This window comes from Salvelinus fontinalis, chromosome 10 (genome assembly GCF_029448725.1).
Source record: "Salvelinus fontinalis isolate EN_2023a chromosome 10, ASM2944872v1, whole genome shotgun sequence".
NCBI classification, from domain to species: Eukaryota; Metazoa; Chordata; class Actinopteri; order Salmoniformes; family Salmonidae; genus Salvelinus; species Salvelinus fontinalis.
The window spans coordinates 10,830,557-10,853,056 of NC_074674.1; the positions used below are offsets into that span (position 1 = coordinate 10,830,557).

Sequence of the window (22,500 nt, forward strand, 5' to 3'; positions counted from 1 at the left end):
TTCTTGTTTGCTTATGGCCTATACAGCTGGTTGAATGCGGTCTTAGTGCCAGCGTTGGTTTGTGGTGGTAAATGGACAGCTACGAATAATATAGATGAGAACTCTCTTGGTAGATCGTGTGGTCTACAGCTTTTCATAAGGTACTCTACCTCAGGCGAGCAATACCTAGAGACTTCTATAATAATAGACATTGCGCACCAGCTGTTATTGACAAATCGACACACCCCGCCCCTCGTTTTACCAGACGTAGTTTCTCTGTTCTGCCGATGCATGGAAAATCCCGCCAGCTCTATATTATCAGTCGTTGTTCAGCCACGACTCGGTGAAACATAAGATATTATAGTTTTTAATGTCGCGTTGGTAGGATTGTCTTGTTTTCCAATGATTGCACGTTGGCCAATAGAACGAATGGTAGTGGAGGTTTACTCACTCGCCTATTAATTCTCAGAAGGCAGCCCGACCTCCACCCCCTTTTTCTCCGTCTTTTCTTCACGTAAATTATGGGGATTTGGGCCCGTTCTTGAGAAAGCTGTATATCCTTCTTTGGACTCGTTAAAGAAAAACCTTCCTACAGTTCGACGTGAGTAATCGCTGTTCTGATGTCCAGAAGTTATTTTTGGTCATAAGAGATGGTAACAGCAACATTATGTACAAAATCAGTTTAAAAAAAAAGTTACAAACAACGCTAAAAAACTAACAAAATAGCACAGTTGGTTAGGAGCCGTAAAACGGCCCCTCCGGCGCCATTCTGGTATAACATAAGGATAACTCAGAGTAGGCAATTATTTTCTTCTGAAATAGACTACATGTTCTTCATATCATGCTTCTTTAGAACTGTCTAAAATAAATTATGGATTTATTTTGAAGGTGTAGGCTATATTACATGGATTTATTAGACTTTTTAAAATTGCTTGTAGGCTATGTGTGGAAGCCAGGAGATGCTACATGTATTTATGTTAATTAACAGTCAATTACCGTGAGACCGACAGTTATTTGCTTGACAATCACCAGCTGAAGATATCTATTTCGTTTTATTTTCTCATCGTTCCCCCTTCTCCATCCCTCAGAACTAAGCTGCAAGAATGCTATGGTGATCAGGACTTCCTAGCCAAGCTCCATTGTGTGAGACAAGCTTTCCAGGTCTGAAATGCTTACTGAAGATGATTTATTGGTATTTCTAAACTGGGTGGTTCGAGCCCTGACTGCTGATTGGCTGAAAGCCGTGGTATATCAGACCGTATACAACGGGTATGACCTAAAAATATGTTTTACTGTGCAAATTACGTTGGTAACCAGTTTATAATAGTATTAAGGCCCCTCTAGGGTTTGTGGCTGCGTCGTGCCAAAGAACAGCCCTTAGCCGTGGTATATTTGCCATATACCACACCCCCCTGTGCCTTATTGCTTAAATAGACAATGTTACTGTGGATTTGATGTGACCAAGAAGGGTCTTTGCTGAAGTCCGCAGTGCTCAGTTGTTGTTTTCGACAGGTTCTGTTGCTGGATGAAACTCACCGGACGTTCTTCATGGAGACCGGCAAGCAGATGATCACAGGACTCATGACCAAGGCAAACAAGGTGACAATACTCACCTATATCCGTGGGCTATATCCGTGGGCACCAAAATCATGGGCATTAATATGGAGTTGGTCCCCCCTTTTCTGCTATTTTCCACTCTTCTGGGAAGGCTTTCCACTAGATGTTGGAACATTGCTGCTGGGTCTTGCTTCCATTCAGCCACAAGAATTAGTGAGTCCGAGCACTGATGTTGGGCGTTTAGGCCTGGTTCGCAGTCGGCCTTCCAATTCATTCCAAAGGTGTTTGATGGGGTTGAGGTCAGGGCTCTGTGCAGACCAGTCAAGTTCTTCTGCACCAATCTCGACAAACAATTTCTGTATGGACCTTGCTTTGTGTACGGGGGCATTGTCATACTGAAATAAAAGGGCCTTCCCCCAAACTGTTGCCACAAAGTTGGAAGCACAGAATGTCTGAAATAGCCGAAGCCACTAATTTGAAGGGGTGTCCACATACGGTTGTGTATATATATATCCTTACATCAAAAACCCTGTATTTTCACTATCTCTCTGAACATGTTTGTTAATTTTTAACACAGTATCTCAAGTTGTAACTTCATTGTTTTGTTCCTCTTTGTTCCCTGTAGAGTCCCAAAGCCTTCCTGGAAGCATATGAGGACATGCTTCTCTACACCCAGAGACTCTACACCCTCTATCTTGGCTGGTCAGCAAGATAGAGCTAGAGGGATGAGGGGTGAGACATTCCCCCCCCCCAAAAAAAAATTCTCAAACATAAATGAAAGTGTGTAGAGATTCTAGTAATTATTTCATAAGATAATTATAGCTAGAATCAGTGTCTATAAATCGCTCTGAGTAGATTGACTAGTGCGTGACAACTCATGAACTCTCACACTTTACATGTGGTGTAGAGCTGGGCCACATTCATTGCACACCAAACAACTAAAACAGGGAGGGAGTACCTGAACTTATTTTCTACCAATAAGAAATGCTCGTTTTGCTAATTAATATACGACCCAGGTGTATTTGAAGCTCCTGACCTCGTATGACCTATGACCTCTGCCAGGTGGTGGTTATGAACTTCTTTGACATTGTGCTGGACTTCATCCTACTGGATGCCTTCGAGGACCTGGAGAGCCCACCCTCGTCCATGGTGGCCATGCTGAGGAACCGATGGCTCTCCGACAGCTTTAAGGAGATAGTGAGACCACACACAGAATCTCACACACACACACACACACACACACTCCTATAGTCATCCTGCTATATTGATCCTATCAGGCTTAATAACAACTGTAATACAAACATAACATAATTACACAGGCTGACATGCTGGACAACAGGGTCTATTGCATTCACTTCAACTATATCATTGGTGAAAATATCCTGAAATGTAATAAACCATGCATTGTGTGTGTTTCTCAGGCCCTGGCTACTGCGTGCTGGTCTGTTCTGAAGGACAAGAGACGTCTGCTGATGGTTCCAGATGGCTTCATCTCCCACTTCTACGCCATATCAGAATAAGTGAGCCCTGTGATATTGGTATGTGCAGCTCAGGGTTTCCAATAGGAAAATGTGGTTCCGGACATTTGACCGGCAATATTTTGATTTACCTACAGTATATGGATTGGGTGCTCAGAATGACAGAAATCACATCACATTTAGATTAGGGTAATTCATCTTAACAATAAATGCAACTCGAGGAAGCAACAGCATGCGTCCTTCTTACCGCTTTCCGATGCGCACTTTGAAGATGTTAGAATAAATGTCCACATTTTACTTTCCTCAGCCAACAGGACGAGTAGCAAACAGCAAACTAGCTTAAAATTACTACCATAGAAAGAAAAGTTAACCTAGAAATAGCCTATTCCAAACACTCTGGGACAGTTGTTGGACGATAGATAAAGTTCATACAACCAGTACATCAAAATTACTTTAAAAAGCATTGAGGATGATGCAACAGATAAGAACGTTTAGATTAAAATGTTGATAAATTATTATTTCTTCACATTATAACTGCATCGCAATGTGCCCACAGCAGTAGGCCTAGGCTACGCATAAATGTTTGTTCCATAATGCAATTAGCCTAAAAACACTGTCAAAAGCGCACTGTATATGTGAGGGGTTTCATGTGACAGAGATGAAAATATATGTTTGAAATTTTGAAAGAAGGGAGATCTAAAGATGCAACAATTAGCATGGGTTGCTAATATGACTAGGATTGTGCCTTTGGCTATACTGGACAATGAAAGAAAGTTGATTTGAAAACCAATAGAACCTAAGAGAATTAGGCTACTTGTTTCAATGGCATAAGGAAAGGGTGAAATTGTGGTGTGAATGTTGGGGGGATGTTAGACTGGGCACCTCCCCCTGATTTTTATTTTTACATTTTAAAACTAATTTCTTGCAATTCTACACAGTTTGACTTGACTTACTATGCCTTTCTTGAGGAGTATTTTGAAAACGCAGTGTAAGTGGGTGACTTCCCCCCCCCCCCCCCCCCCCCCCCGCTAACTCCCCAGATTCAAATTTTTGGGGGGTGGACATATTCTTTTGGGGGGGGGGGGAATGGCTAACTTCCTGCATTTCAACAAATTTTCCCATGGGGCAGAGAAACATTTGTAGTTTTAAGGCCAATTTCCTGCAATTCTACACATTTTGCCATGGACCAGGGAGATAAGGAACTGTCCAGTGAAAATCTAACTTATAAGTTACTATTCTGTTACAGTTGAAGTTGGAAGTTGTCACGACTTCCGCCAAAGTTGGTCCCTCTCCTTGTTCGGGCGGCGTTCGGCGGTTGATGTCACCGGCTTTCTAGTCGCCACCGATCCATGTTTCATTTTCGTTTTGTTTTGTCTTCATTATACACACCTGGTTTCCATTCCATAATCAATGTTCCTTATTTAATCCTCTGGCTTCCTTTTCTGTTTTGTGTGTGATTGTCGTTGTCATGTGGGTTCGTTATTTTTGTGCTCTGGATATCTGTATTTTTCTTGTTGGAATATTGCTTGAATTTTGAGTAAATTCTGTTTATTACTCATACCTGTGTCCTGCGCCTGACTCCGCCTTATTCATTCACCAAACCGCTGACAGAATCACGCACCACTGAATGGAGTCAGCAGGTGCAGCCAGCCCTCTTCTCCCAGTGGAGGAGCGCGTTCAGCAGCACGCGACTATGTTACAGAGTCTCGGTACAGCCATGGATCGCGTGCTGCAAACCATGGACCGATGGGAGAGAGGTGGTTTTCCGGTTAACCCATCATCGTCACCCCAGCTCCCACCACAACCTACACTGATGTTCACCCCTCCTTCATCAGGATCCAGTGGGATTCGGTTCTCGATCTCGGGAGCGTATCACGGAATAGCTGCCGGGTGCCAGGGGTTCCTACTCCAGCTGGAGCTCTACCTGGCAGCTGTTCGGGCCGGCCCCTTCGGGACGCGAGAGAGTGAGCGCCCTCATCTCTTGTCTGACTGGTAAAGCCCTGGAATGGGCCAGCACCATCTGGGGAAGGGAAGGCCCGACGTTGGACAATTACGAGGATTTCACCAGTTTTTCAATCATCCACCTGAAGGGAGAGCGGGGGAACGCTTGTACCATCTAAGACAGGGGATGAGGAGCGCTCAAAAGTTCTCGCTGGACTTTAGAACTCTGGCCGCCGGCGCGGGATGGAATGAGCAGGCCCTGATCGACCACTACAGGTGTAGTTTACGCGAGGACGTTCGTAGGGAGCTAGCCTGCGGGGACACTACCCTTAACCTTGACCAGCTGGTGGACCTATCCATCCGGCTGGATAACCTGTTGGCCTCCTGCGGACGTCCGGATCGGGGTCTGTCAGTTCCATCCCCCAGCACCTCTGATCCAACACTGAAGGAGCTGGGAGGTGCTGCTATGAGGGGGACCGGAGGGGGGACCATTCCCTGCACCACCTGTGGCCGCAGAGGGCACACTGCTGGTCGGTGCTGGGGAGGTTCCACAGGAGGTCGAGGTAGCAGGCGGAGCACTGGTGGATCATCCCAGGTGAGTAGGGACACAACTCACCCAGAGCTCCCTGTTGCACACGTGGTTATATATAGAATTTCCTGAGTTTTCCCCGCATTCCCAGCATAAGGCGCTAGTAGATTCAGGCGCAGCTGGGAACTTTATTGACCGTTCCTTTGCACTTAGATTAGGGATCCCTATTGTTCCTGTTGATGTTCCCTTCCCTGTACATGCCTTAGAAAGTTGTCCTTTGGGGTTGGGGCTAATTAGGGAGGTCACAGCTCCACTCTGTATGAAAACGCAAGAGTGTCATGAGGAGAGAATTAGTCTCTTCCTGATCGACTCTCCTGCGTTTCCTGTTGTGTTGGGCCTTCCCTGGTTGGCCTCTCATGACCCCACTATTTCGTGGCAACAGAGGGCTCTCAAGGGATGGTCCCGTCAGTGCTCAGGGAGGTGTGTAGGTGTTTCCTTAGGTGCCACTACGGTGGAGAGTACAAAACAGGTCTCCACCATGCACATTTCCCCCCGAATATGCCGATTTGGCACTCGCCTTCTTTTTACAGAAGGCGACTCAATTACCACCCCATCGACGGGGGGATTGTGCGATAAATCTCCTGGTAGACGCTGCACTTCCCAGGAGTCACGTGTATCCACTGTCACAGGAGGAGACGGCGGCTATGGAAACATATGTCACCGAATCTCTGGGACAGGGATACATTCGGCCTTCCACTTCACCTGTCTCCTCAAGTTTTTTTTTTTTGTGAAGAAGAAGGATGGAGGTTTATCCCCGTGTATTGACTATCGAGGTTTAAATCAGATCACGGTGAAATACAGTTACCCGCTACCTCTCATAGCCAGTATGACAGAGTCATTGCACGGGGCGCGCTTCTTCACAAAATTGGACCTCAGGAGCGCTTACAACCTGGTGCGTATCCGGGCGGAGGATGAGTTGAAGACGGCATTTAGCACCACTTCTGGGCACTATGAGTACCTCGTCATGAATGCTCCATCCGTCTTCCAATTATTTGTAGATGAGATTTTCAGGGACCTGCACGGGCAGGGTGTAGTGGTGTATATAGATGACATTCTAATATACTCCGCTACACGCGCCGAGCATGTGTCCCTTGTACGCAGGGTGCTTGGCCGACTGTTGGAGCATGACCTGTACGTCAAGGCTGAGAAATGTCTGTTCTTCCAACAGTCCGTCTCCTTCCTAGGGTTCCACTTTTCCGTGTTAGGGGTGGAGATGGAAAATGGCAGCATTTCAGCCGTGCGTAATTGGCTGACTCCAACCACGGTAAAGGAGGTGCAGCGGTTCTTAAGGTTTGCCAACTACTACCGGAGGTTTATCCGGGGTTTTGGTCAGGTAGCGGCTCCCATTACCTCCTTGCTGAAGGGGGACCGGTGCGACTGCACTGGTCAGCTGGGGCGGACAGGGATTTTAGTCACCTGAAGGCTCTGTTTACCTCGCGTTGATAGTTGAGGTGGACTCGTCCGAGGTTGGGATAGGGGCTGTGCTGTCTCAGCGCTTGGGTACGCCACTAAAGCTCCGCACCTGTGCTTTCTTTTCGAAGAAGCTCAGCCCGGCGGAGCAAAACTATGATGTGGGGGACCGGGAGCTGTTGGCTGTCGTCAAGGCTCTGAAGGCGTGGAGACATTGGCTTGAGGGGGCTAGACACCCTTTCCTCATTTGGACTGACCACCGCAATCTGGAGTACATTCGGGCAGCGAGGAGACTGAACCCTCGCCAGGCGAGGTGGGCCATGTTTTTCACCCGCTTTGTTTTCACCCTATCCTACAGACCAGGTTCCCAGAACGTTAAGGCAGCCGTCTGCGGATCCCACTCCCATAATTCCAGCTTCTTGCCTGGGGGCACCGGTGGTATGGGAGGTGGACGCGGACATCGAGCGGGCGTCACGTGCAGAGCCCACTCCCACACAGTGTCCAGTTGGGCGTCTGTACATCCCGTTTGATGTCCGTGATCGTTAATCTGTTGGGCCCACACGTCACCCTCCTCTGGTCATCCTGGCATCGGTCAGACAGTGCGCTCTCTTGCTGGGAAGTACTGGTGGCCCACGTTAGCTAAGGATGTGAGGGTTTATGTTTCCTCCTGCTCGGTGTGCGCACAGTGCAAGGCACCTAGACACCTGCCCAGAGGGAAATTACAACCCCTTCCCGTTCCACAACGACCGTGGTCACACCTATCGTGGATTTCATGACGGATCGTCCCCCTTCACGGGGCAACACCACGATCCTGGTCGTTGTGGATCGGTTTTCTAAGTCCTGCCGTCTCCTTCCTTTGCCCGGTCTCCCTACGGCTCTACAGACTGCGGAGGCCCTGTTCACTCACGTATTCCGACACTACGGGGTGCCTGAGGATATAGTTTCTGATTTCTGAACAACACAAAAAATAGCAGATTTAGTGATAGAATTGTAAATAGTTTACTGCTTAATACTGTTTATTCTGTATGGCTTATACTTCAATCTCAGAATTCAGGTATAGGAACTCTTACAGTATGCTGAGACAGGCTTTGGTTATTCAATCTCCTAAACATCTGCATTATGAGACAGTAGGTTTATGATTTTAAATGGCCAAAGAGGAGAAAACAGTCTTCATTTTAAGTATGAAATTACTTGTACACTGTCCAATTAATGCCTTTTTGTTGTCTTTTTGGTTGTAAAATTACAATGCCAGCACAAACTGTAAACATCTCTGAATCTACATATTTTACCTTATTTAAAAAATATATTTTTTATGTATATCAAATGTATTTATTTATATAGCCCTTCTTACATCAGCTGATATATCAAAGTGCTGTACAGAAACCCTCAGCCTAAAACCCCAAACAGCAAGCAATGCAGGTGTAGAAGCACGGCGGCTAGGAAAAACTCCCTAGAAAGGCCAAAACCTAGGAAGAAACCCAGAGAGGAACCAGGCGTATATCTATTTGGTTTTTATCAATCAGATACATGGTGACTGTCTGTCTTTTTGCATTGCATTGCCTAAAAGAGATCCCTCAAGACAATCAATATTTCAAGTCAGTAGTCAAGTGTGAATGACAATTCTATGATTGCATCTACTTTCAAATTTCTTTGCTGTAGCCTTTGTACTTTACATGAAAGTATGGGGTCAGACAGCTATATTTTAGTAGAAATAACTAAATGCATATGCCTTGGCTGGGTGCGTGTCAAGAACTGAAGGCAACAAAAACCCAACCAAGGCATATGTATTTAGTTATCACCAAATAGTTTTGGAATCTCCACCAAACCAGCATTTACAATGTCCGATTCCCATTCACTCATTTACAGTGGTGTAAAGTACTTAAGTAAAAATACTTTAAAGTACTATTTAAGTAGTTTTTTGGTGTATCTTTACTATTTATATTTTTGACAACTTTTACTTTACTACATTCCTAAAGAAAATAATGTACTTTTTGCTCCATACATTTTCCCTGACAGCCAAAGTGCTCGTTACATTTTGAATGCTTAGCAGGACAGAAAAATTGTCATTCACACACTTATCAAGAGAGTGTCCCTTGTCATCCCTACTGCCTCTGATCTTGGGGACTCACTAAACACAAATGCTTGGTTTGTATATGATATCTGAGTGTTGGAGTGTGCCCCTGGCATTGTGCCGTCTGGTTTGCTTATTATAAGGAATTTCAAATGATTTATACTTGTGATACTTAAGTATGTTTGAGCATTTACTTTTGATACTTAAGTATATTTAAAACGGAATACTTTTATACTTTTACTCAAGTACTATTTTACTGGGTGACATTCACTTTTAAGGTAGTCATTTTCTTTTAAGGTATCTTTACTTTTACTCAAGTAAAACAATTGGGTATTTTTTACAACACTGCTCATTTATGAATAAATCAAATTTTCATATTTCTCTGTAAATGACACAATTGGACAGGGGCACAGCTTGAGTTTGAAGAGGTGGGGTGGACATAACTTGGTGGGGTTAATTTCCAGACCACACAATTTGACCCATGGCCCACAACAAAAAGTAAGCAAATATACCCATAGTCATCATGCTGTAGGTTAGAGACCATTATTAAATGTTTAAGTAAGACTGAACTAAATCATTCCACCTTTTAACCAATAGCCTAATAAATGAACAAACCTTACAAATAAAGTACAAAGACTGAACTTTTGATTGTCTTTATCAAGACGACCTCTATATAACATTTCAGCCAGACCGCCCAGCCAGCCTGAGCCGCCTGTACGCCCGACCCCCACCAGTCTAGTCAATAACTCAACTCAACTTCCTTCCCATCTTTCTATTTTATTATTATTTTTCACATGTTTGAAATGAAAGGTTTGGTAATCAAAAGTTTAATAAACACACACCTTCTACACATTAACACACAGAAACAGTACATCCTCTATACAATTCATATCATAGGACTAATAGTATTGTAGAGCTCTTTTCACTTGCACACAAAATAGGTGGGTCACCCTGCCTTGCCCCTAAAGGTCCACGGCCCTGCAAAAGCCCCAACCCAAAACACACCACTCAGCTAAATTATCTTAGTGAAACATGCATTATTGGTTTCAGGTGTGTAAGGCCAGTATGGCAGACCCCCCCCAAATCAATGGTTCAATAGTTGAAATGCCCATTATTCCCAGACTGTAGCCTACATCAACTCAAGATGGAACTTGGTATCCATTCACTGATTGTTATAATATACTGCAAAATTCACCTGCTTCGTAGACTGGCCTTCCCTGGCTCTCTGACCCTGCAGGGACACCTGTCACCATCTGATCCTGCTAAGACATGATGAGTATTGTGTACTGACTGTGCACCATGACAGTGAAGCCTATAGAGCTGTTTATACCGTGGCAGTGTGAAAAGTATGGAATTAGGTAGGGAAACTGACAGATCAATAACATTACATTGCTATACTGACTAATAGAAACTCACATTACGCAGAAGAAACAGAATATATTGCTCTTCAACCACTTGGCTGCTTGTTTCATTGTTGAATTCAGATCTAGTGTGATTGAGGCAAAAATAGCTAAAGTTAGTGGATTAGCTAGCTAACATTAGCAAACTTTTGGCTAGCTCTAGCTAATGGTATAATGGTACATCATCAAATTTACTTCTGTTGAAATGGGAAACAAAGACTACAAAACATTTCCATACACACAACAGCTGTTAGATACTGCTACCTGACAGATAGCCATAGGCTAGCTAGAGCTGAACTTGCTGTGGTAGTTACTAGCTAGCTAGCTAGCTAGCTGCTAGTAGTTCATTCACTTAAGTCGAGAGGGGATGAAACATTGGATAACGTAACACATCAGTTACACTACTAGCTCAGCACTGCGAATATTTTTCTTCTTCTGTCAAACAGCAGTTACCTTGCCAGCTAGATCTGTCAACTAAAGAGTAGCCAGTTTCTGCTCTGCTTGCTTGTACAACTCAGAGAAAAAGCGCAAGTACACAGACAGCAGCTCCCTCTATCTCTCCCATGCTGGTCCCATACACCAGCCTTTCAGAAGCTTTGCCTTCACACAGCCTGTCCGCAAGTTCTGTTTTGTCCTTGCATTTCAGCCGGAAAACAGCCTACCCGACAGCTCTGAGGCATCCGCATGGTCCTAAAGCACACTGGTGCCGCATTTTGTATCATAGTGGAATGATAAAATTGGGGGGGACAAAAATGCCATTTCAGAATGTGGGGGGGTTCATTTTTTATTTTATTTAACTAGGCAAGTCAGTTAAGAACAAATTCTTATTTACAATGATGGCCTACCAAAAGTCAAAAGGCCTCCTGCAGGGAGGGGGGCTGAAAAAAAAATAATATATATATAGGACGAAACACACATCACGACAAGAGAGACAACACTACATAAAGAGAGACCTAAGACGACAACATAGAAAGGCAGCAACACATGACAACACAGCATGGTAGCAACACAACATGGTAGCAGCACAAAACATGGTACAAACATTATTGGGCACAGACAACAGCACAAAGGACAAGCAGGTAGAGATAATACATCACGCACATCATGTCCCCCCTGTCCCCAGTGAAAGTTGCGAACCTGTGATTGGACAAGACTCGCGCAATAGCACTATGATCATTGGGCGGATTAGATTATGCTGAGCCTGGGGCCCTGGGCAAGGCCTGTCACATCATCCAGCGAAAGTGGGGAGGGAGGCGCACCCTTCCCAAATCGAACAATAATCTGCACCACTCTGTCATTTCGTCAACATGGCAGCATGGTGCATCCTACAGAAACATACATCACTTTTCCATGTAATAAATGTTTCCATATAATACACTGCTCAAAAAAATAAAGGGAACACTTAAACAACATAATGTAACTCCAAATCAATCACACTTCTGTGAAATCAAACTGTCCACTTAGGAAGCAACACTGATTGACAATAAATTTCACATGCTGTTGTGCAAATGGAATAGACAAAAGGTGGAAATTATAGGAAATTAGCAAGACACCCCCCAAAACAGGAGTGATTCTGCAGGTGGTGACTACAGACCACTTCTCGTTCCTATGCTTCCTGGCTGATGTTTTGGTCACTTTTGAATGCTGGCGGTGCTCTCACTGTAGTGGTAGCATGAGACGGAGTCTACAACCCACACAAGTGGCTCAGGTAGTGCAGTTCATCCAGGATGGCACATCAATGCGAACTGTGGCAAAAAGGTTTGCTGTGTCTGTCAGCGTAGTGTCCAGAGCATGCAGGCGCTACCAGGAGACAGGCCAGTACATCAGGAGACGTGGAGGAGGCCGTAGGAGGGCAACAACCCAGCAGCAGGACCGGTACCTCCGCCTTAGTGCAAGGAGGTGCACTGCCAGAGCCCTGCAAAATGACCTCCAGCAGGCCACAAATGTGCATGTGTCAGCATATGGTCTCACAAGGGGTCTGAGGATCTCATCTCGGTACCTAATGGCAGTCAGGCTACCTCTGGCGAGCACATGGAGGGCTGTGCGGCCCCACAAAGAAATGCCACCCCACACCATGACTGACCCATCGCCAAACCGGTCATGCTGGAGGATGTTGCAGGCAGCAGAACGTTCTCCAGACTCTGTCACGTCTGTCACATGTGCTCATGTGCTCAGTGTGAATCTGCTTTCATCTGTGAAGAGCACAGGGCGCCAGTGGCGAATTTGCCAATCTTGGTGTTCTCTGGAAAATGCCAAATGTCCTGCACGGTGTTGGGCTGTAAGCACAACCCCCACCTGTGGACGTCGGGCCCTCATACCACCCTCATGGAGTCTGTTTCTGACCGTTTGAGCAGACACATGCACATTTTTGGCCTGCTGGAGGTCATTTTGCAGGGTGCTGGCAGTGCACTTCCTTGCACAAAGGCGGAGGTAGCGGTCCTGCTGCTGGTTTGTTGACCTCCTACGGCCTCCTCCACGTCTCCTGATGTACTGGCCTGTCTCCTGGTAGCGCCTGCATGCTCTGGACACTATGCTGACAGACACAGTAAACCTTTTTGCCACAGCTCGCATTGATGTGCCATCCTGGATGAACTGCACTACCTGAGCCACTTGTGTGGGTTGTAGACTCCATCTCATGCTACCACTAGAGTGAGAGCACCGCCAGCATTCAAAAGTGACCAAAACATCAGCCAGGAAGCATAGGAACTGAGAAGTGGTCTGTGGTCACCACCTGCAGAATCACTCCTGTTTTGGGGTTGTCTTGCTAATTGCCTATAATTTCCACCTTTTGTCTATTCCATTTGCACAACAGCATGTGAAATTTATTGTCAATCAGTGTTGCTTCCTAAGTGGACAGTTTGATTTCACAGAAGTGTGATTGACTTGGAGTTACATTGTGTTGTTTAAGTGTTCCCTTTATTTTTTTGAGCAGTGTAATTTGTTTTCATTAACAAAAGCAATCCCTTTTGCATTGGAAACACAGCATCCTAGTAATGATGGTGCTTTCAAGACAACTGGAAACTCATAAAAAAAGGTTGAATCACGTCAGTCATTTTCAGTTCAGAAAGTCGAGCTCTATAAGGTGCCCCGAGTTACCGAATTGGAATTCCGAGATGTATGACCAAAACGAATTTTCCCAGTCGGCGTCGTTTTTTCCCGAGTTCCATTTTGTCGTGAATTCACAGAAGTCCGAGATTTCTGAGTTCCCAGTGGTTTTGAACACGGCGTTACTACACGTGCTTAATTACATCACTTTTGTTTTGAACCGATATTGCTGTGGGTTTTGAACAGACCTCCTGGCTCACGCCCAGGAAGCAGCCCGGTTCCAAATCTAATGCAATTAATTTTCAGCAGATTCAAAACAGTACTATACGGGCCCCGGGCGGGATTAATCGAACCCCCTCTTTGGACGATAACTCCTCCTTTATATTCCAGTACAGGTTTGTTCGAGAATTGTGAATGGTTGAAGGGATTGTGTTTCGTATTGGTTAGACGGACTTTGGTATTACGTTTTGATTCGTTGATCCACATTGCCCGGTGTCCGGGTAAAATGGCGTCGGAAGAACACTGCTCGGTACCACCTCGATGGCGGTCGATATCTCTAACCCACGTAGAGTTCCCTGCTGGTAAGTGTATTGACTAGTCATTATTATTATTTTACATTTGTCTGATAGATACTCGATGCTTTGGTAATCTGCAAGATATCGTGGGGTGTTTTGCGATTGAATTGGCACGACCGACGTGACCTGCCAAATAGTGAGACAATAAAAAGCATATACACAGCTCCTCAGAGAACGTTGCTAACATTAACTGCCAAATAGTGTGACAGTTCCGCATGCGCAGTTGGAAAAGTTGTCCACAATGCTAAGTTAACTAGTTCGAGTTTGCGTTGCTAAATAAAATGTTGAACTTAAATGGTCATGAAACAGCGTATGCCCAGAATAAAATGTAGTTTAAAGTTTTTCTGGAATAATTTCCTACTTGACTAGTTACTGGCCCGGTATAGCCAACTATGTTTTGTTGATCGCAAAGTAGCTAGTTAGCTGAAAGACACTGTACGGTAGTTAATTGGCTAGCAAGGTTACGCCTTCCAAGCCTAGAAAATGGCCAAACTATATTTAGGTTGTGTACCTTTTTTCTCGCGCAAATTGATCATTTGTAATGTATACACACCTTGACGTTAGCTAGCTAGCTAAGCTAGCTATAGACTCATATTAACCAACCAGCTAACTGGCAAACTAACCCTTCATCCATTGTAATGGCATGTGGGTGCTGATACAAAATTAATCTCATCATCATGCAATTAAACAAGCTACATTAATGGCGTTTGAATATTTAACTTAACAATTTGCTGTATAATATCCAGGCATTGAGAATGTAAATGCTGCTTGATGCATGCCCCTTCTCCTTCAATCATCACTGATCTGACAGTAAGTGTATTGGAAAGGTAAAGGCATGAGAACTCTGCCATAGCATACTAGATAGGTAGCCACTCCACAACCCAAATATCCCCATGCCCCACTGTACATTCCCCTGAATTTGTATTTATTTTATTTAACTAGGCAAGTCAGTTAAGAACAAATTCTTATTTACGGCCTAACCCGGACGATGCTGGGCCAATGCCAATTGTGCGCCACCCTATGGGACTCCCAATCACGTCCGGTTGTGATAAAGCCTGGAATCGAACCAGGGTCTGTAGTGATGGCACTGAGATGCAGTGCCTTAGACCGCTGTGCCACTTGGGAGCCCCTCCCAAGTGTTCAAATTGTCTTGCAAAGGGATTGTTTATATTATATTTTTTCCCTCAAAGGTGATCTGACGGGACAATTGTTGGCCTACACCAGCCTGCTACCCATAGTGATCCTTGTGGGATTTGTCACCCTCATAGTGTTCAAGCGTGAACTGCACACGGTAAGTAATATAACCCAGATCCTTGCCCCATATGGGACCTCTATTACAGAAATCCATAAGAGTTCCCAAATGGGCTACCCAAGTCCCTGCTGGACCACTAAATGAGGACAGGACACGTGTCACATTCACATGACGCATGCTAGAACTCTACATACAGAAATGCTTGTACAAGGTCATATAGATTAGATTATCATTGGCCATTAATATTAAAGATTAGGGTAATATTGAAAGATGCATTACTGTAAGCACCTTTCTAAAAGCTGTATCCATTCACAGTGTGGACTTAAGCAAATTATCACACCTAATCCTTTTCCCATTCCTCTTTCATAGATCTCCTTCTTCGGTGGGCTCGTACTGAACGAAGGGGTGAACTGGCTGCTGAAGCATATTTTAAGGGAGCCTCGCCCATGTGAAGGTGAGGAAAGTGACAAGCCACTTACTGCAGTTACCCAGTACAAACACCAATAAAAAGTGTGTCTGTGCATCAAATATACAGTCTTGGCCAATGTTTTGAGAATATCACAAATATTAATTCCCACAAAGTTTTCTGCTTTAGTGTCTTTAGATGTTTTTGTCAGATGTTACTATGGAATACTGAAGTATAATTTCAAGCATTTCATAAGTGTCAAAGGCTTTTATTGACATTACATGAAGTTGATGCAAAGAGTCAATATTTGCAATGTTGACCCTTCTTTTTCAAGACCTCTGCAATCCACCCTGGCATGCTGTCAATTAATTTCTGGGCCACATCCTGACTGATGGCAGCCCATTCTTGCATAATCAATGCTTGAGGTTTGTCAGAATTTGTGGGTTTTTGTTTGTCCACCCGCCTCTTGAGGATTGACCACACGTTCTCAATGGGATTAAGGTCTGGGGAGTTTCCTGGTGTTGTTCCCCGAGCCACTTAGTTATCACTTTTGCCTTATGGCAAGGTGCTCCATTATGCTTGAAAAGGAATTGTTTGTCACCAAACTGTTCCTGGATGGTTGGGAGAAGTTGCTCTCAGAGGATGTGTTGGTACCATTCTTTATTCATGGCTGTGTTGTTAGGCAAACAACCCCACACATGAATGGTCTCAGGATGCTTTACTGTTGGCATGACACATGACTGATGGTAGCGTTCACCTTGTCTTCTCCGGACAAGCTTTTTTCCGGATGCCCCAAACAATCGGAAAGGGATTCATCAGAGAAAACGACTTTACCCCAGTCCTCAGCAGTCCAATCCCTGTACCTTTTGCAGAATATCAGTCTGTCCCATGATGTTTTTCCTGGAGAGAAGTGTCTTCTTTGCTGCCCTTCTTGACACCAGGCCATCCTCCAAAAGTCTTCGCCTCACTGTGCATGCCAATGCACTCACACCTGCCTGCTGCCATTCCTGAGCAAGCTCTGTACTGGTGGTGCCCCGATCCCGCAGCTGAATCAACTTTAGGAGACCGTCCTGGCGCTTGCTAGACTTTCTTGGGCGCCCTGAAGCCTTCTTCACAACAATTGAACTGCTCTCCTTGAAGTTCTTGATGATCCGATAATGGTTGATTTAGGTGCAATCTTACTGGCAGCAATATCCTTGCCTGTGAAGCCCTTTTTGTGCAAAGCAATGATGACGGCACGTGTTTCCTTGCAGGTAACCATGGTTGACAGAGAAAGAACAATGATTCCAAGCACCACACTCCTTTTGAAGCTTTCAGTTTGTTATTCGAACTCAATCAGCATGACAGAGTGATCTCCAGCCTTGTCCTCGCCAACACTCACACCTGTGTTATTAACGAGATAATCACTGACATGTCAGCTGATCCTTTTGTGACAGGGCTGAAATGCAGTGGAAATGTTTTTGGGGGATTCAGTTCATTTGCATGGCAAAGAGGGACTTAGTAATTAATTGAAATTCATCTGATCACTCTTCATAACATTCTTGAGTATATACAAATTGCCATCATACAAACAGGATGTTGTGAGAATTTTATATTTGTCATTCTCAAAACATTTGGCAACGACTGTACACTAGGTCAAATGAAATTGTATTTGTCACATGCGCCGAATACATCAGGTAGACCTTACAGTGAAAGGTACAAGCCCTTAACCAACAATGCAGTTTTAATAAAAATACCTGATAAGTAAAAAAACAAAAAGAACAAATTAAGAGCAGCAGTAAAATGACAATAGCGAGGCTATATACAGGGGGTACCCGTCAATGTGCAGGGGCACCGGTCAGTCGAGGTAATTGAGGTAGAGTTATTAAAGTGACTATGCATAGATAATAACAACAGAGTAGCAGCAGTGTAAAAGAGGGGCAATGCAAATAGTTTGGGTAGCCATTTGATTAGCTGTTCAGGAGTAGAATCTGCTGTTTAGAAGCCTCTTGGACCTAGACTTGCTCCGGAAGCAGAGAGAACAGTCTATGACTAGGGTGGCTGGAGTCTGACAATCTTTAGGGCCTTCCTCTGACACTGCCTGGTATTAAGGTCCTGGATGGCAGGAAGCTTGGCCCCAGTGATGTACTGGGCCGTTCGCACTACCCTCTGTAGTACCTAGCGGTCGGAAGCCGAGCAGCTGCCATACCAGGCAGTGATGCAAACAGTCGGAATGTTCTCGATGGTGCAGATGTATAACTTTTTGAGGATCTGAGGACCCATGCCAAATCTTTTCAGTCTCCCGAGGGGGAATAGGTTTTGTCTTGCCCGGCCAGACACCGATTTTTGTATCTGTCAAACACAGATGAGCCAATGGATTTTCTACGGGGCCTATATGTTGATGGACAGTGGAGGGGAATTGGAAGTATCTACAGTTTTGCCCGTCGTTCTTACATACGAAATTCGCCCGACTGTCCATCAAAAGTTCAATTAAACTTTTGACAAACGAAAATGGACATTGACGAAGGCATTTGCTTTTCATCCGTTTTAATATCATCCATATGTCTGGCCACGGCCTAAAGCATCTATTTGTGATTAATTTCGTAGCATGTGGTTAACCCCATGTCTATTCTCTTCCCCAATATTTTCCCAGGAGCTCACGCAACCCTGACCACTGAGTATGGGATGCCCTCCAGTCATTCCCAGTTCATCTGGTTTTTTGTTGTTTACTTCTTTCTTTTTCTTTATTTAAGGTGAGTGACATCTCTCCCAGACTACATTTCTTAAAAAATGAAAAAATGGTCACGAAAATAATTATTTTTCATAGTCATTATTCATACGTGACATTTGATGTTGGCTGACGCACTTTGCCCATGTCTAGAATGCATCAAACGAACAACGCTCGCTGTGTGGAGCTGCTATGGAGACATATACTGTCCATCACCTTGTTAGGTGTGGCCTTCTCTGTGTCATACAGCAGGTGAGGGCGGGAGGGATGACAATGGAGCGAAGGAGGAGACTCAGTATATATGAAAAATCTTGATTTGAATGTATTTTTAGAGCAATGACACAGTTGCTCAATTTGGTCCAACCTCAAATAGTTTTGCTGTTAATAACTGTCGTAATTAGCTCAACCCCAAAATTGCGCAATATTATTATTATTTTTTTCTCCCTTTCTCAGGGTTTACCTGTTGTACCACACCTGGAGTCAGGTATTCTACGGGGGAGTGACCGGTAGCACCATTGGAGTAGTCTGGTTCTTCTTCACACAGGAGGTGCTGACACCGCTATTCCCCAAGATGGCAGCATGGTAAAGAACGGGGACACCTCTCAGGGGGGGGGGGGCACACAAGCTTAGCTGAAAGTAAGCCATCAGAGCCTGGCACAGATTTGGGCTGAATGCACTGTGGTTACTAGATACAGATTCTCAGTGAAACTGATGTTTTTCATTTGATATTATGTCTTTTTTCTATTGTTTTTAAAATGTTTTACTTTGTCCCACCCCTCTCCCAAACCCTGACTGCTGACAGGCCGATATCAGAGTTTTTTCTGGTGAGGGACACAAGCCTGATCCCCAACATCCTGTGGTTTGAGTACACGGTGACCAGATCAGAGGCAAGGTGAGTCATATATATTTGAATTACCACATTAGGTGGGACAGCAATCTGTGACTTCATATTGAGATGTTTTCAACCATGTTTAGTAATGGTTTGAATGTCTGCTTATCCTCCAGAAACCGACAACGGAAGCTTGGAACAAAACTTCAGTGATCGTAGCAGTTCCTTGGTGAAACTGAGTAAAGGACCACACACATATGCACACACACACACACACACTCATAAAAAAACACACTGGAGAATCATCTTCTGGACTGACCTGGTTGCAATGAAAAAAGGGCCAACCCATTTACAGGTGGACCTAAAGAGAGTGCCAGGACTCGGCCCGGAGCCTGCAGCCTGAGCAAGTCCGTCCACATCCCTCTCCTTGTACAGCTTGCCCAAATGCTCCCCCGACGCATACAAGACCGTGAAAGAGGCATACTATTTAATGATAAATTAATATATACTTTAACTGTAAACTCACACACAGACAGTAACCATTTACTGTAAGAAAGAGATTTTCAGAAACCAACAGAGGGCTCTTGTCAATTAACACAACATTGGCTGGTGTTAATACAGCATGAAGTTTGTGACTCTTTTTGGGGGTTTGCTGGTGGGGGAAATGTGAGATTGGTGAGGTAAACCCTTGTTTGTTTTTTTGGTCTTGTATTACAGAAAAGAGAACCATTTTTAAAACTCTGGTATAACATGTAATATATAAAAAATGTGTACTTTGTTCAAATTAAATAGAAAAGTGTGTGGGGGTGTTAACACTATTTACATGAGAGGTGGGTGGTGGGGTTAACACTATTTACATGTGAAAGACCCCCGTTTCCCCCTCTGATACATCTTGTCAGCCCAATGTATTCGGTTCCAAAATGGACTTGCAGGTGTTTAAGCACCCACATACTGTACAAGCCAAGGCTAGTGTACCTTCTGTACAACTTGAGGTCTCGATTATGTTTGAGATGATGCAGAAGAAGAGAAACGAGCCATAACATAAAAGGGCTCTGTTCTTTTTCTATTCCTCTTCCACACAGGGAGCGAAGGAGTGTTTTCTTAACCGCTTTCTCCCTGCATGTCTGACACCCCAGGAGCACAAACCTGGGACTTATTTTTTCTTTTTTTTTGCGGTTCTAGAGAACATGAAACAGTGGCTTAACACTTGTCGTTCCTAACTTTCTTTTTACCGGTCTTTTCAAAACATTCCATATCATCTGGTGAAAAAACAAATGATATGACTGCTGAGGGGAAATGTTATTAATGTTAATTTTATTTTTTAATTTTTTATTAAACCTCAGGTCAACCTGTAGCATGTGTTAATGCTGTGTTCCTCGGAAATGCAAGAGCTGAAGTTTGAGGCTGTCTGGTGAAGGTTAAAAGCTGATTTGGATTTGTCATGTCATTAACTCCATAAAGGGAAGTAGTTCTCTTAGATTATCATTTTGTGTAACCCATATCAGGCTGAATAAATAGTGTTTATCTAAAATTGTATGTCCCCCCCCCCCAATTCTTCAGTGAATGATAGTAAATTAAAAAGAGAGCCAATGTAAGAATCATTATGCAATCCTGAAGGTCATTTTGGATTATTTGGACATTTAGGTAGAACCTACCTGCACAGAGATCATACACAAGTATGTCACTTAAATAAGATGTTCAACTTATGTTAACATGACTATGTTTAGGAGAAATGCACTGTAAGAAACCACATTATGGCTTTTAGACCAGGGGTTGTTTGCGGCTCGATCATCAACTATGCCAGTCAAATTCAATGATGTATACCATTGGTCAAATCCCCCCAGTGAACAATTTGCATGAATCAGACCTTGTCTGATATCAAATTTGCACACCCTAAAATTATCATGGTCTTCCCATCTTGATGTGATGTGTCAAGGGGTGAAGAGGTTGGGAAGGGTGTACCTGCCCTAGGCTGTTTCCCAAAAGCATTGTAGAACTAATATCTTTTGTCCATCTTAATTCCATTTAAACTAAATTATCTTAGTGCTACAATGCTTTTGGGGAACTCAGCCCAAGTTGTCAATTTATCAATTTACTTGGACATGTCATCATGAATGATATTCATTCTGTCAAGTTATTTCTTTGTTTATTTGTGTAATGAAGAACAAATCCCTGAGTCGGAGTACTACATGTCAGGCCCACTTTTCTATAAATTAGGTCCACTTCTCAGCGGTACAGCGATGAAACATGGTAATGGATAGATGGGATCTAGCTTTAAAAAAAACTTTTTTTGTAGCAGGTTCGGAGTACTTATGCAGCAGGTTAGGAGAATTAACGTAGTAGGTTAGGATAATTAGCTTAAAGTTGAAGGTTAAATAACATTTAAAAAATAAATAGGTAAAGGGTTAGATAAAATGCAAAAAAATTCAACTTTTGACATTAATTTGACAAAAGCTGTATCCCTTCTAGCCATGACCAGCATGACCATGAACAGGGCCTAAAATGAACTTTTTGGTCCACCGGCCACTATGGCAGGTAGATTTTAAATGTACCAGCCACTCAGATTTTTTTTCCATGCAAAATACAACATTTTCACTCTACAATAAAATGGTCTTAGTGTCCAACAAGCTTTCTCTGCCCTTAACCTTGTTCTGAACACCTTCAAAACAAAGGTCATGTGGTTTGGTAAGAAGAATGCCCCTCTCCCCACCGGTGTGATTACTACCTCTGAGGGTTTAGTGCTTGAGGTAGTCACCTAATACAAGTACTTGGGAGTATGGCTAGACGGTACACTGTCCTTCTCAGCACATATCACACATATCACATTCCCCCCTCTGATAACCAGGTGGTGAATCGCATCTCTGCATGTCTGGCAGACATATCAGTGTGGATGACGGATCACCACCTCAAGCTGAACCTCGGCAAGACGGAGCTGCTCTTCCTCCCGGGGAAGGACTGCCCGTTCCATGATCTCGCCATCACGGTTGACAAATCCATTGTGTCCTCCTCCCAGAGTGCTAAGAACCTTGGCGTGATCCTGGACAACACCCTGTCGTTCTCAACTAACATCAAGGCGGTGACCCGTTCCTGTAGGTTCATGCTCTACAACATTCGCAGAGTACGACCCTGCCTCACGCAGGAAGCGGCGCAGGTCCTAATCCAGGCACTTGTCATCTCCCGTCTGGATTACTGCAACTCGCTGTTGGCTGGGCTCCCTGCCTGTGCCATTAAACCCCTACAACTCATCCAGAACGCCGCAGC

At 44.2% G+C, this 22,500-nt stretch overlaps 1 protein-coding gene and 1 long non-coding RNA gene across 3 annotated transcripts; both read left to right on the forward strand.

Annotated features, from left to right (window-relative positions):
- Positions 1–1,043: 1,043 nt before the first annotated feature.
- LOC129863210 (uncharacterized) lies at positions 1,044–4,014 on the forward strand. 2 transcript variants are annotated; one of them, XR_008760942.1, is made up of 5 exons: positions 1,044–1,140; positions 1,492–1,578; positions 2,162–2,268; positions 2,599–2,733; positions 2,958–4,014. It is a non-coding gene; the product is annotated as an uncharacterized LOC129863210 (long non-coding RNA). The 2 variants fall into 2 exon arrangements; XR_008760943.1 differs by lacking the exon at positions 1,044–1,140 and adding an exon at positions 1,169–1,248.
- Positions 4,015–13,753: 9,739 nt separating this feature from the next.
- Positions 13,754–20,840, forward strand: LOC129863606 (dolichyldiphosphatase 1-like). Its single transcript, XM_055935706.1, has 8 exons — positions 13,754–14,051; positions 15,236–15,336; positions 15,667–15,751; positions 18,336–18,435; positions 18,564–18,662; positions 18,864–18,992; positions 19,213–19,302; positions 19,416–20,840. The coding sequence occupies exons 1-8, from the start codon at positions 13,760–13,762 to the stop codon at positions 19,450–19,452; spliced, it is 933 nt and encodes a 310-aa protein (XP_055791681.1). The 5' UTR covers positions 13,754–13,759; the 3' UTR covers positions 19,453–20,840.
- The last annotated feature ends 1,660 nt before the right edge of the window (positions 20,841–22,500 follow it).